The sequence below is a fragment of the Meles meles genome, chromosome Y (assembly GCF_922984935.1).
Source record: "Meles meles chromosome Y, mMelMel3.1 paternal haplotype, whole genome shotgun sequence".
NCBI classification, from domain to species: domain Eukaryota; kingdom Metazoa; phylum Chordata; class Mammalia; order Carnivora; family Mustelidae; genus Meles; species Meles meles.
Window position 1 is genome coordinate 5,474,436 of NC_060088.1, and position 14,815 is coordinate 5,489,250.

Below are 14,815 nucleotides of genomic sequence, written 5' to 3' on the forward strand. Positions count from 1 at the left end.
ATTTTAATAAAACTCTAAGGGATTCTACAGTGTATTTACTTGGCACTATTTTTAAGAAACTGGGGAAGGTCTTCAGGTTAGAGAGGTAAAGTGACTTTCCCAAGGTCATTCAAGTCATGGGCAGCAGCAGAGTCGGGAGACTGGAAAGGACGGTGGGGAGAGGACGTTCTACAAAGAAGCCTACACATGCCACACGTCCACCCATGTTCTATGTCTTCATCATGACCGCAGGCCGGTGCGCCTATGGACAGAAAAGACACAAAGTCCTCTCGTGGGGAAGCATCCATCGTAATGGTCTAGTCCAGGGACTGAAAACGTCTTTTGGCCGGGGGCTGAGTGAAGTAAACTTGCGGATTTGCAGACCGCACGGTCTCCGTGGCAACCACCTGACTTTGCAGCGGTAGCTCAGAAGCAGCAGGAAAAGACGTCTACAAATGAGCTGTGTGCCAAGAAAGCTTTATGTGTAAAAGCAGGCGGCAAGCCAGATTTGGACGATGGGCCATACAGTGACTATCCCTGAGCCGGTCTTCCAAAAGCAGGGACACCATTGGCTCCTGAAACGTCTGTCTCGGAATGTTATAAATGTGCGCTTGTACTTTGTGGCATCAATGTTGGAGTTTCGCTCCCCTGTTTCCGATGGGGAAACAGCATGAGAGCTGGATGTTCTAGAGCGGAGACCAACACTGTCCAAGCCCTCCCGCGGAAGCTCGAATCAGAGCACTTCTCGCCCACCTCAGTTCCGTTTCTGCCACTCTGCACTCCGTCTGTGGGATCTCCCCGAGTCTCTGCGCACACACGTCTCAGAACACAGAAAGGGAGCGCGCTTCCGAGGAAACTGGCCTAGGAAGGCTGTGCTAGCTTTTCCTACTGGTCTACAATGGCCAGTGCGAGCTGTATCAATCACTGAGCGTGAGCAGCCAATGTGCGTGTTGGACACAAATAGTTCCTTGTATTAACGATCACATGGGGTGCTTCTGGCCACGGAAGACGGAATATTTGGGTTTCCTCTGGGGAGGTTGAGGTTTCATTCTTTCCTGAACGTTTGGTGGCCAGTGCAACCAGTATGCAAACAGCAAGACGGAGATGACGAATGACTGACCACATACACATCCATTTTAACAACTCACACATTCGACAACCAAATTAGATGGCCGGTTCGAATACTAGGCTTTTCTTTTCCTGTCCGGACTCAGCAGCTGGGACCATTTTCCTGCCCTCATTCAAAAAACAGAAATTAGGGGCGCCTGGGTGGCTCAGTGGGTTAAAGCTTCTGCCTTTGGCTCAGGTCATGATCCCAGGGTCCTGGCATCGAGCCCCGCATTGGGCTCTCTGCTCAGCAGGGAGCCTGCTTCTCCATCTCTCTCTGCCTGCCTCTCTGCCTACTTGTGATTTCTGTCTGTCCAATAAATAAATAAAATCTTAAAAAAAAACACAAAACAGGAATCACCCTGCAGCAGCCAGACGCACAGCTCATAAGCGTTTGAAAAGCCGCGGAAGCTACACTGTGGGCAGCGGGTTTCAGGTACTCGAAGGTTTGCAGACACGTGCACCCAGGAGTCCCACACGGTGGAAAGGGCGCTCACAGACCCGCGGGGAGTGACGTCAAGGGTCCCCACGCCGCAGCAGGGAGCTTTATGACCCCGAGGGACGTCTGCTCTCGGTTTACTGACTCTGTGCACCGTACGCGTGGGACAACGGCCCGTGCGGGACTCCTGCGCTCAGAAAACAGTGCTGTCTGCTGCTTTTCCTGGTGAATGGATCCTGTGCACGTGGGAAAACAGAGACAAGAGATGGAGAAGGAATCTTGAACTCGGAGGGAAGTGAGTATCATCGCTGAAGACGGTGTATTAGCTGAATGACAACACAACGTGGATTTTCACATTCTTCCTTCTAGATTCCCTTTAACGTTTGTGATTTCAGAAAGCTAAATGGACACTGACTGTTTGCAAACAGCCAAACAAATGTCGGTGGCTTTTAGCAACATGCCAAAAAAAAAAAAGCAGATTTCCTTTGTACCACGTAGAAAATTAGAAGTCTTTTTTCTGTCCCTGTACATTGATGTATGGAAGTCATGCCGAAAGGCAGACACACTCTGTCCCCAATTGTAAGGAGTGTTTTGGCGCAGGTACTAAGACTTAGCAATACAGAGCCGCAACACCGCTTGCATAATACACACGCATTCTTTCGCTGATCAAAACCGACATGATCAAGGAAAGCTGAAACACCGATTTGCTGAAAAAGAGAAGCAAATCCGGCAAGGAAACCAAAAAGTGCATTTGGTGTAGGTATGACTGTCCCTCTGGGTGGTTCGCGCCCACGCCTGGGGACTCTGCTCGTTAGAAGTCCTACAGACGTCACAGGAAGCCCGCCAGCTGCTGGGATGGGGGTGTCAGGGGAGAGGCCCCAGGTGAGGCTGGAGAGGCCGTGCGTCTGCAGGTAACACGGCCGTGGGACACAGGAAGGGGACCGGAACGCACTCGTGTGGGCACTCCTTTCGTGCAAGCGTCCTGTATTGATTTCAAACCACGACGGAAACTGTCCTAGATCCGTCTGTAACAGGAATGCTGTGGCCGTGGACTAAGCCCACTGCCGACCCCCCAGGCTCCCAAATCCGCACTGCCCTATTGCAGGACACACACAGCTCAACTTCTGCCTGCCAGCCCCTTCCCTGCACCCTCGCCCGGCCCCCAGCAGGCTCGGTCCACCCGCACTGCCCTATTGCAGGACACACACAGCTCAACTTCTGCCTGCCAGCCCCTTCCCTGCACCCTCGCCCAGCCCCGAGCAGGTTCGGTCCACCCGCACTGCCCTATTGCAGGACACACACAGCTCAACTTCTGCCTGCCAGCCCCTTCCCTGCACCCTCGCCTGGCCCCCAGCAGGCTCGGTCCACCCGCACTGCCCTATTGCAGGACACACACAGCTCAACTTCTGCCTGCCAGCCCCTTCCCTGCACCTTCGCCCAGCCCCGAGCAGGCTCGGTCCACCCGCAGGACCGATGTGCCGGGAGACCTCCTGTGTGAGCTCCCGCGTCCCCACGGAAGGAACTGTGGTCGCCCCTGGTGGCAGCCAGGATGACATCACAGCCTTTTCATCCTCTTCCTTCTGTCCCGTCTTCCTTCACCTCCTACCGACCCGGTTTCCCGGATTTCCTCCGAAATAAGCCCCCACACCCAAAGCTTTCACTCGCACGGGCGTCTGGAGAAGCCCCATCGCCGCAGGAAACGTGCGTGCGTCACATGCCTCCGACGCTTAGTTCAATGCAAGAGCAGGAAAGATTTGGGGAGACCCTCTGCTCGGGCGGCTTGGTAGCTAGCAGTGACCTGGGAAGGTAACTCTCCATGGAGAAGCATTACCTCTTCTGGTTTCCAAAGAAAGAGACGAAAACCAGAAAGAGACATTAGGATACGGACTTACTCCTAATTTTAATTCTTAATGTTGATTTTCCTTCTTAAGTCCTTGGGGAACAGTAGTAGAAAATTTAAATAAGTAAATATAGGAATGATCCCAATCTCTATTTTGGGCTTTCTGCTGCCAGCAGGAATGATGGTTTGTCTCCTCTTTATAGTCATGCCTGTCTTCTGGGCACTGACAACAAAAATGGTTTTCACCGGGAGGGGAAAACGTGAAACTGAATTACCAATCTATGTACAACTCAGAATTTTCTGGGAAAGTCAGCATTCTAAGGGGGCTAGGATGAACTTATGGGGAAATACACGAGCTAAAAGGAAATTAACTTAGTTAATATTAATAGTCCGCCCATCCTGGCAAACCACAGACTAATTTTGTATTTAAACAGAACTGTTAAGAAAAGAATGGCAAGAATTTTGGCTTTTCCACGAAAATCAGAATCATGGCCAATGAATACCAGGCAGAAAGGATAAATGAAATGAAACCTGTTTTATCACATTTTTTCTCTATTTAATTTTCCTGTTATTTTGAGAAGTGTTTACTGTAGGTGGAAAAAAATCCCTTCCCCTTTCCCTTGACCCCGACTTAAATCACCACGGCTGGCCCTCCATGTAAGTCAAATACCCGTACCCTTCGCACAGACTATTATCTGAGAAGCAATCAGTCTTTCTCAAAGCCATTGTCAGCCATTAGAGGACTCACAATGGTACGGTTTCAGTTCTGGGGCACGGCAGGGATAAATGGGCTTTTATGAAGTGAAAATGCACCATTTTTGGAAACAGGACGGCCTCTGGTACAAAGTTCTATTCCTGGTTTTACAAACACGCCCGTGTCCATACTCCCGAACATCTCAGCGGGCGGCGCATGCTAGACGGCAGCTTTGGTAGGCTCGCGAACCGTACGTGCCGGTGCAGAACTCGTAAGAGGTTCTGCTACGGGTGCAGCCAAGATGCGTCGTGGCATGGTGGGGCGAGCATAATTCTGCTCGACGGTGGAAGACTTCCTGCACGACTTGTGTAAAGGGTAGGTGACCACTTGCGAGACGGCACCGTATCGTTCCCCACTTACACAAGCTCATCCGCTTTCTGGGGGGAAACTGTTGGAGCGACTCTACTGGAACTTTACTGCCATTCTGTAAAACTCTCTCACATTAAATGAACAGTGCAATGACTGGCAGAATTTTCTGAGCTGGGCGGCCCACGTCACCCCCTTCTAGAACGGTCCCATCCGCTCAGTAAGCATCTCCGTGCGTTACTGGGGAAAGGTTAAGCTAGAAACCGTGTCGTGTTTTTGCCTTCCCCTCAAGAGCTGGTTCACTCGTGCTTCTCAGCTGCGACCTTCTCAGCACGTCCCTGGGGCTTAGTGCCTCTGCTCCTGAGAAGAGAAGGCCGTTTGCAGAAGGGGCCCGAGACAGCAGTCACACGGGCGTGGAGGTGATCGCTGCCCTTCTGAAGTCACGGGGTCTTCCACTCCTGCTCTGTCTTCTCCCCGGGATCTCCGTCTTAATCGGCGGCGGCGCTGCTCCTCCAGGAGTTTGGGACAAGGGAGCCCTACAGCCGGTCTGCGTCCTCCGCATGTCCTGCGAGCCCCTGGCAACGTCTCCGGTGCTGTCCGCTGCACCCTCCCCCGCATGGCCCACACCTGACTTCATCCAAATGACCAGCACCTTCGACCAGGAACGCTGCAGTGGCCTCCGCCGCATCCCTGATTCCGTGTCCTCTCCCGCTTGTCTCCTGTTCATACAACAGCTGGGGAGGCCCCACTAAACTCTCAGTCACATCGTGTTCTTTGCTCAGCATCTCCCAGTGGTTCCTCGAACCGAACGTAGCATAAAACCATGCTCTGCAGTGGCGATGAAGACCCAATAAACCTACTGCCCTCCTTCCTCTCAGGCTTCGTCTCCAGCTCCCCTGCCCTGTTCCGCTGCTCAGTTCTTCAACAAACTCGGCAAGCTCTTTCCTGCCTCAGGACCTTTGCACCAACTGCTTCCAGGAACCAGAATGCTCTTCTTTCAAACTGACGTGAGGCTTACTCTTCCCCTCCTTTCCACAGCATCTCTTTCTCACCAAAACCTCGGTCCACCCTCCCTAAAGCTGGCAACAAGATACACCCCCGCAACATCTCCTATGTTCTATCTAGTCCTTCTTTTTATCATCAGTTGTCCCTACCTACCCTCCTATACAACAGTATTTTACTTATTAACCTTGCTGACTCTTTCCTCATACCCCCGATGGGCCCAATTGTGTGTGTGTGTGTTCCAGAAAAGCAGACGCTTTTTTCCTTTTGTTCATTCCTTATCCCCTGTGCCTAGACCAGTGCCTGACACTCATAAGCACTCAACAAATGTTTGTTTAATACAAAGGGAATGACACATGAGTGATGAGAAGGGAAAGACTCAACACTAACTTTGTTTCTACTTTAAAGTTCCCCCCTGAAGGCATGGAGGCTCCTGGTGGGTCCTAGGAGTGGACGGCGGTAACTCACACGTCCACGTGTGGCGGAAATCACTGGGCTGTACATGTAAGAGGAATGAATTTAATGGCATGATCGTTATATTTCAGTTAACGCTGTCAAACACTGTTTTCCCCAGAAGGCCCATTTCTCCGTATAATCAGATCCGAGTAAGGTCACGAAGGATGTGGTGCCGTCTTGTCAACGGTCAAGGCTGCTTTAGACCAATCCTGGAGGACATGTTCTCAGTCATTTAGGGGATCTCTTCCATTCCCACAATTCCGGGATGTCTCTTCACGGGCAAAAGCGTAGAGCTCGACGGTGAGTCCTGTGCAGACAGCTGGTTTGCAAGAACGACGAGGACTAGAGTCTGGAAGGCTCGGTGTGGGTGTGCTTGGAAAGGGAGGAAATCCAACAGCAGCGTCACGGCGAATGCGGGGCCGCCCCAGCACGGTGCTTTCTCATTCAATAAAAGCCCCTCTCAACGCGAGGGCTGCCGCTCTACTTTTAGACCATTCAGGCGCGCAGATCTACCGGAGGCATCGGGACAGCAAGGCCTCGCCACTTGCTCAGAACGGAGGCCTCTGAGGCAGCTGGCAGCCGCGTGACGGGCCCTGGGAACTGTCCGCGGGGCTCTGCCCACATCCCCGAAAGGTCTTCCTCATCTGTCTCCAAAGGCCAGCAGGGGCTTCTGCCCGCTGTCCGTTTCTGCAGCCGCGACCTGAACACACGGCTCTGGGCAACCCAACAGACCACGACATGCCTGCCTTGCATCTGAACCGTGAGACCAAGGCGAAGGGTTCGGGCCTCTCACAGGGCCTCACCTCTGAACCCACTGCTGTGATTTCTCTCCCTCGCCTCTCTAACTCGTCAGGCCAGTTGGAGACACGGTCTCAAGAGAAGGATTGATGTCCCTGGTGGCACTTTCAAATTTGCTCAGTGTGTTTGCCTCTGTGGAGGGGAAAAAATGCACCTTTCCTTTCCTAAAATGTCTTTTTTAAAAAGAGTTAAAAGTGTACAAAATGGGGCACCTGGGTGGCTCAGTGGCTTAAGCCTCTGCCTTCGGCTCAGGTCATGATCTCAGGGTCCTGGGATTGAGCCCTGCCGAGCAGAGAGCCTGCTTCCCACCCCCCCCCCCCCCGCCTCTCTGCCTACTTGTAATCTTTCTCTCTGTGTCAAGTAAATAAACAAAATATTAAAAAAAAGTGTACAACATAAGGTGTAATAATAGAATCCACATATTAAATGGCTTCTGTTGCAAGCTTCCCACTTCTGAGGCCGGCGATGTCATTGACAAAGGGTTGCAAAAAGACAGAGACATGCAACAACAGAAAGGGCAAGTGAGAGCAGAAAGTTCCGACCGTCCCATAACGAAAGACACAGGACTGACGGGACACGTCTTACATCGTTCACTAACAACACAAGCGTTTTGTCTGAAATCCGTCTCAATCATTTTCCACGGAGGAGGAGCACGGTGGGGGGGTCCGGGAAGGGGCTCACTAGCCCCGCGCCGCGACCCGGGATCTTACAGCAGACGTAGTGCGCAGAGAGGGCGCACAGCCCACAGCCGGAGAAAGCACGCGTGGAGGCCTGATCCGTTCAAGTCCTGGGACGTCCTCCCACCGCACCCACGAAACTCACCTGACAGGTCACAGCCTTCGTATTTGCTGGATTGCAGAGGCCTTCCAACAGCGACGAGATAAGAACAGAACAGAATTACAGCAATGGCACAGGGACCCCGGGTTTAAACTCTGGATGTGATGAAGCGTAAGACATTAACTCACACTCCGGGCAACCACGGTTTCAAGAAGAGCCACCTGCCGACCAACCGTACAGACGGACACGGCGGCAGCACAGCTCTGCACCCCAGGGGTGCGCGGCAGGAAGGTGAGCCTGGGGTTTGCAAGGCGAGACTGACCTTTGGAGGAGCGGAAGTGTTTGCTGGGGGCCGTGAAGCCTCGGGTCCCGTGCACGTTGACAGCTGCCACTCGGAACTGGTACCACCGGCCGGGTCGTATGTCGGTCAGCTGGACCCGCTCATCGGTGGTCTGCAGAGAAACGTCGCAGAGCAGAGTCAGCCCTCTTATCCAGATGGGTCAGTCGGGTGGGTCGTAAAAGCACACCACTGTCCCAGCCAACGCAAGGTCGCCCTGTGCCCTTGGGATAAGTGCGGTCATCGTGCTCCGTTAGAAGAGCGGTTGGGGGCCTGCTCCACTCCTAGAAAGCTCTACTGCTAGGAAGCTCACCCCAAAGACTTAAAGATCTCCGGAGCCCACGTTATGAACGTGCCTGGGCTACTTACATCTGGTGGCTTCACGTAGCTTTAAACCCACTAGGGGTTTCGCCTCAGTGACACCTCTGGGCGGATACATACGTGAGCTAGTCATTGCGCGCTAGGCAAGAAGATGAAACCATCTTCCGGTTACAGAAAGAAAAGCCTCTTGAACGTGCTTGCCAACGTCTGTCCTGGAACTCAGGAGGAGGACCCACATGCGTTAAAGGAGGCTGACCATTTGGGGAAGTAGGTTGCAACCCAAGTCTTTCCTCCTGGTTTGAGTAAATGGGGCAAGAGTTTTAAGGACCTGGTCGTGGTCTTCTAAAGGAGGAGTGCGGAGAGGTCTCTGTCCGAGACAATGTCGATAGGAAAAAACTGGACACCAGGAAAGGTGCCTCGTTGGCTGCCTCTCCTGCTGGAGTCGCAAGGCTGACTCGGCCTCTGCTCCATGGATGGGCACGGGCAAGTGAGACTGAATGGAAACCCTCCCAAACCCGACTCCATAAAGAACCGCTTGAAAGGGGCCATCACCTCTGCTCTCGTATCTGAAAGCGGAGGCTGTGAACTCCTCCGTGGGGCTTTCTGCCTCACGTGGCGGAATGCAAGGGGATTGTCTCGCCAACTCCCACCTTCACTCCTACTGGCCTTGAATTTCCAAACCTGAAGTCAGCACGATCCCCCCAGCGTTTCGGAAAGACGATGGAGGGATGACAGAGGACGACATGAGCCAGTGAAAATAAGGAAAATAAGGAAAGACCCTTCCTCTCTCCGGAGCAGCAGGCAGAAAGGAGCTGATCTCATTGTTAGTAACTGCCATAAATCTTGAAATAATTTGGAAAACTTACAAGTGACATGGTACCATTAAGGAAGCATACCACGTAAATCAAAGAGACTTTTAGGCTGTATGCCAGACATCTTCAGGTTTTTTTAAAGCAAACTTTTTTTTTAACAAAATACAAATGAAACAGGATCACTAGATTTATTTGACCAGGTTTCTCTCTCTCTCTTTTTTTTTTTGCCACTAATTTGTTTTTTGTACCTTGAATTGCTCATTTCCTTTGGAGTCCGTAAATTATTTTCGTGTGTCTCCTCTCTGAGACACAACTATTAGTAAAGCACCGAAGTCATCCTGCAATACCTGTGTCCTGAAATTTATTTTGTGCTTACTGAGAGCACCAATGGGAGTCCGCCCAGCACGAAGCCCGGCCCCCCGCCTGGTCAGGGTCTCTGCCCGCAGACATACGTGGAGACAGCACCGAGGCCGCTGAGGGCACGAGGTCGCGTGTCGTGGAGAATCTGTTCTTTCTCTAAAACCCTGTGGGTTTCTTGCAGCTGGTAGTCCATTGGGCGAGAAGTGGCCGGTCGTGCCCGCCCAGCCCTGCGCGACAGCCGCAGTCTGCTGCTCACGTCCCTGTGCGGAACGGAGGCCTCCGTGTAGGACAACCAGAATCGCTTACGCGGTCTGCTGTCACACGAACGTGTCCCAGTGCTGGTGCATTTCTCTTCCTCGGGTGGGCTTTATGTTTCTCTCAAGGAAATACCCTTCTCGGAGGAAATCAGGGGGGGCCCTCACAGAACTATCTCCCTGGCACACGTCTGTTAAGCAAAGGAAGCCACCAGTCAAGTTCCAGCCGCACCGGGGTCTACCTCCGGAGCGCATCCTGCCTTCTGCAGCCACGCGGGCCAGGACGTCCACGCCCGCATCATCTGGGCAGGCGGCCTCTTCCGGCGGAGGCAACGCTGGCTGCCCGCCAAGGGTGTGAGGGTGTGCTGTGGGCGGTACATCAAGGACAGGGGGACACTTACCTGGGCCACCGTGTCCCACTGCGTGGCGTCGTCTTCGCTAGGATGGATTCCGTAATTCCACCTTCTTTGCACCACGTAGATCACAGGCTCGATGGAAATGTTGAATTTCGAGGACCACTTAACCTCCAGCTGTCCAGACTGTAGTTCTGTAAATCGTAACTCTTTTCTGGGCTTCAGGGGCACCCCTGAAACAGAAGCACGGCAATCAAAACAATCAGCGTGGGATGCCAGGGCAGCTCATGCGGAGGAAGAAAACCTCTAGAAAAGGCCAATCTCATGTCAGGACCACGGATCCCCATTTCCCTCCAGAAAAGTGGCTCATCGCTGCCAGGGCAAGGTCAGCCCCCACCGCCTTTCAATCAGCTCCTTTGCTTTTAGCTTTCCCTGTTTCTAAAGAGGCTCTAACTCAGGTCATGATTTGGAACAAGAATATTTTCCTCCCCAGCCATCTCGAGAGCAATTCATTTACGTGAATTCTTCGGAATAAACAATGTTACGCAGTTACGTGACTGGAGGTTAACTAGGAATTCACACGAGGACACAGTCAGGAAGCTGTGAAGATCCTGTCCCCATTCGACACGCGCTGTGTCTACGGACAGCATCTAACATCATCGTAATGGGCCTCCCCGGTTTGCTCACCTCTCCTGCCTCAGAAAGTTTGCCTTTTAAGGGAAAAAATCATAAGGCTAAATGCTCTTCTGTGGTCAGACCTTACAAGAATGATTTCCAAAGCACGGATCTTTTCATTCCCCAACTGATTGAGGGGCTCTCTCCTATAGACTTTAGGGCATAAAATTGGAAAATGACAAATTTATACTGTTTGGTTTCGGCAAGAGTGACCGCCTTGCTTCAAAAGTCTCTCACAGGTGTCTCATTTGAAAGTAGTTCATCATTCTGATCTCCTTCTCCCCCGACGGCGCAGGCAAGTGGCCTGGCGTCGGACGGTCCTAAGAACCGGAGTCCAAAATCACAGCCATTATGGAAAGGGAAGTTTAAAACCGAGTTCTACACGCGTGTGGATGTAGAACGGATGGGTTAGGTAGAAGCCACGGTACCGTAATGCCCGGGGCCATCGGAACCTGGAACGCCAGCTGCCATCAGTAGCCGGTCCTCCTGACGACGCGCGGCATCTCTGCCCGACGCACTGACTACTCACTTGCACATGGCGTTTGCCAACGCTCTATGTCTAACACGTAAGCAGAAAGGAGATTGAAAAATGTGCAAAATCAAAATGCAGACACAATCGGACGTAGGTTAGTGACGTCACTGAGGGTCAACTCTGATTTCCATCTGGGTCTTCATCACGCCAAGTCTTGTCTGGGGGAGACTCTCAAGCCCTTACACATGTAGGTGGGGGGAGCTGCAGGATTTTAAAACGGCAGCAAATAAATCTGGCCAGAGGTCAGTGAGGTCTACACAGTTCTTTCTAGAAGACGCACTCTCTGCCATGCTGCACTGTTTCGATTTGCTGATGGGTCGTGTCTCTACTTGGTCCTTTCCTAGAACGCTGGTGCTTCAGGTGACCCTCCCTGTGAGTCTGTGCTGAGGGGGAAGGTTAACTTTTCTTCCTGGGGTACAATCTTACATGAGGACCCATTTACTCATGCCTGGAGTAGTTCTGCTGAGCAAGGGATTCTCGGATCTGTCCCCTGTCCCCACTGACGCTGCGGGCCCTACTGCCAAAAAGACTTCTCCACACAAGTCCAGACTCAAGTGGCCGTCCTGCAGATGTCCCCTCCCCCGGTGAAATCTTCACAACCGCTCCATGCCTGTGGATAGCTGAGAGACCTTTCGACTTGCCCCTGGGCCCCCGGCATCTCTTTGCTGGACTGCAGACGGCGGTTCCGGGAAGCCTCCCGTCCCATGTTCCCACAGGCCTGTCTTTTCCTCTAGTTCCCTCCTCACGGTATTCTGTGATGATGATTTTCCTGAAGTAGAGGACAGATGGTCTCCCCCACCGTCCCTGACTATTCACGTGCACCGTTTCCCATGGGATGGACACTTGGCACGTCCCACGTATCTCATCAGACCACCTTTATGACCGACCACTGGCGATCCTTCCACTCAGCTCTCGGTCCATGTCACGTGTGTGTCACAGAACCTGCTTTTAAACCCCCTTTTCTAGAAACACAAGGCCAGGTACTTCTGGCTACTGCTAGATATTTTCAGTCCGAAATGTCTTTCCTCCTACTTTCTATGGACATGTGACCACGTCCAGGCTCAGACTGAAGGCCACTGCTCAGAGCTACTTACCCCAAACCTCCCCAAGTGGAATCAACCTGCATTCTCCTGCCCCCTCATCGAACCTTAGCCTATAACTGCTCAAATGTGCGTCGAGCCGCCTCTTAGAGCAGAAGATCCTTGGACGGTATCAGTCCTCCCCAGCCCTCAAGGAGCAGGTCTCCTTCGTTCCCACGCCTCACGGGGGCCCAGGGGAGCACACACTGCGAGAGCACAGTCAGGAAATGTCTGCTGAAGTACTCCAGCCTAACCACCGTCCCACTCCACACTCGAGAATGTATCTGCGGAAATAAGAGGGCACGGAAACAGTGACCCAATCTCTGCACCAAGGGCCAAGCCCTCCCTGCAGGTGGGCGCTCGCCTTAGGGAAAGGAGAACACTTAGTACAGGTACGTGCTTACGCTTACATTTTTAAAAAGCAAATACTAAATAATAATACAATCAAACTCCATTAGTAAGTTTACAAGATGAAATCAATTGTTTTATTGCATTGTCAGAATTTTCCTAGTTTTTTTTTTTTTAAATGACCAATTCCTGACAATTCCTAATAGGATGGAAATCTCAACGTATGCTGATGAGTTTTAACCCAGATGTAGCTCTCCAAAGACTTAGATCAAGCAAAACAAGTACTGGGGCACCTCGGTGGCTCAGTCGGTTAAGCAGCTGCCTTCATTCAGCTCAGGTCATGATCTCAGGGTCCTGGGATCGAGTCTCGCATCGGGCTCCCAGCTCACTGGAGAGCCTGCTTCTCCCTCTCCTGCCTCTCTGCCTACTTGTGCACGCTCTCTCTCTGTCAAATAAATAAATAAAATCTTAAAAAAGGAGAAAAGCTATCAAAGTTTGCTCCGCGGGAGGAAAAACCAATCTCAACAAAAGGACTGCTTTGTTCATGTCTGCCTTCCAGGCGGGCCCTAGACACGCTTTCTACCGAGGGCGTATCTGGAGAGAGCGTGGCCTTGGAGAATGCTTCGTGATTCACGGGGTTTCTTTGTGCACAGTAAAGAGAAGATGCCTGGTCAGTTCTCCAAACTCATCAAGCACATTCTCTGAGATTTCCAGTGCCCGCTTCTCCTTGGCTCTCCTGGGCGTCATCCCCTCGTGTACATCCAGCCCCCGTAAACGCTCATGCCGGTGAAGTACCCTGAACTCAGCAGCAGCAGAGCAAGCCTTGGAATCCCCTTGCTACGATGAGGGTTGAATCTGCACATCTCCAGCTACCGAGAGCCTTCATGGAACACAGTGAGCGTCACAGAGATGTCAGTTCGCACTTCTTCCTTTAACAACCTCTTCAGTGACTATGTACAACAATCTTACGATTTGCATGTTACTGTGTACAACAATCTTACGATTTGCATGTTGAGAAATGGCCCATCTGCTTTGCATCAGGGTCAGCTGGCTGCCTTGATTGGAAGTTAAGTCCAGCGCTCGGCCGTTAATTGTGAGCAGATGGGGCTTGGCCCCGAGCCCCCGGGACCCCCAGCCCGCACGGCCAGGCCTTCTGCACGGGGCTGGGAGCGCACCCAGCACCCCACTTGCGTAACCAGATGTGCAGAATCCACAGCTCCTGGGTGCGTTCTTTCTCATGGAAATGACGAGACTTTTTGTTCTGTAAGTTATTTTTGAACAAAGGTGTCATCTGAAATCCACGCTGTTCTGTCAAAAATGGGATCCTGTAACGTCCCCTGGTATGTGGCAATATGCATGCATTGTCTTTATACCACCACAAGGATTATGGTGAACGTCAATGAGTTATAAAATTTGGAAAAATACAATGATTTGGAAAAATTTGGAAAAATACAAGGATTTGGAAAAATACAAAACACAATGATCAGAATCAGTAGTTGCAAATCATGAGATCTGATTATTCCCATAAAAAATGTTTATCGGGGCACCTGGGTGGCTCAGTGGGTTAAGCCGCTGCCTTCGGCTCAGGTCATGATCTCAGGGTCCTGGGATCGAGTCCCGCATCGGGCTCTCTGCTCGGCGGGGAACCTGCTTCCTCCTCTCTCTCTGCCTGCCTCTCTGCCTACTTGTGATCTCTCTCTGTCAAATAAATAAATAAAATCTTTAAAAAAAATGTTTATCAGGGGCACTTGGGTGGCTCAGTGGGTTAAGACTCTGCCTTCGGCTCAGGTCATGATCTTAGGGTCCTGGGATCGAGTTCCACATCGGGCTCTCTGCTCAGTGGGAGGCTGCTTCCTCCTCTCTGCCTGCCTCTCTGCCTACTTGTGATCTCTGTCTGTCAAACAGATAAATAAAATCTATTTAAAAAAGTGTCAGAAGTGTAAATGCTATGCAAATGTAGCAAGACACAGTGTTCCAATGACTCAATAATTAAGCACCAGTCAGTATCTCTCCTAGAGGCCATCAGTACTCTGGAATTTGTGTTCCTGTCCCATTAAGGTACTGGGTCGCTGTATGCAAAATGCTAAAAAAAAAAAAACAAAACAGATTTCTGAGTAGTGGGATGAGTCCATCTCTAGAGAACTAAAGTTTCAATATTTCAAATATGAAGTTATTCACACAAATATTTAGTCCACAACATGATCAGATTTTCCAGTTCATTTGGAGACAAACTGACAGGTGATTCGTTTTGGCCTACGCACAGTTCAGGGAGAAAGGGAGATGACG

At 51.5% G+C, this 14,815-nt stretch overlaps 1 protein-coding gene across 1 annotated transcript in view; it reads right to left on the minus strand.

The window, feature by feature from the left end:
* Window positions 1-14,815, minus strand: part of LOC123935782 (anosmin-1-like) — a 174,796-nt gene that overhangs the window by 37,741 nt on the left and 122,240 nt on the right. The window contains exons 5-6 of the mRNA XM_045996590.1: window positions 9,944-10,128; window positions 7,781-7,910 (exon numbers count right to left, since the gene is read on the minus strand). Of these exons, the coding sequence (XP_045852546.1) occupies window positions 7,781-7,910; window positions 9,944-10,128 (315 nt within the window). The remainder of the gene's footprint in view (window positions 1-7,780; window positions 7,911-9,943; window positions 10,129-14,815) is intronic.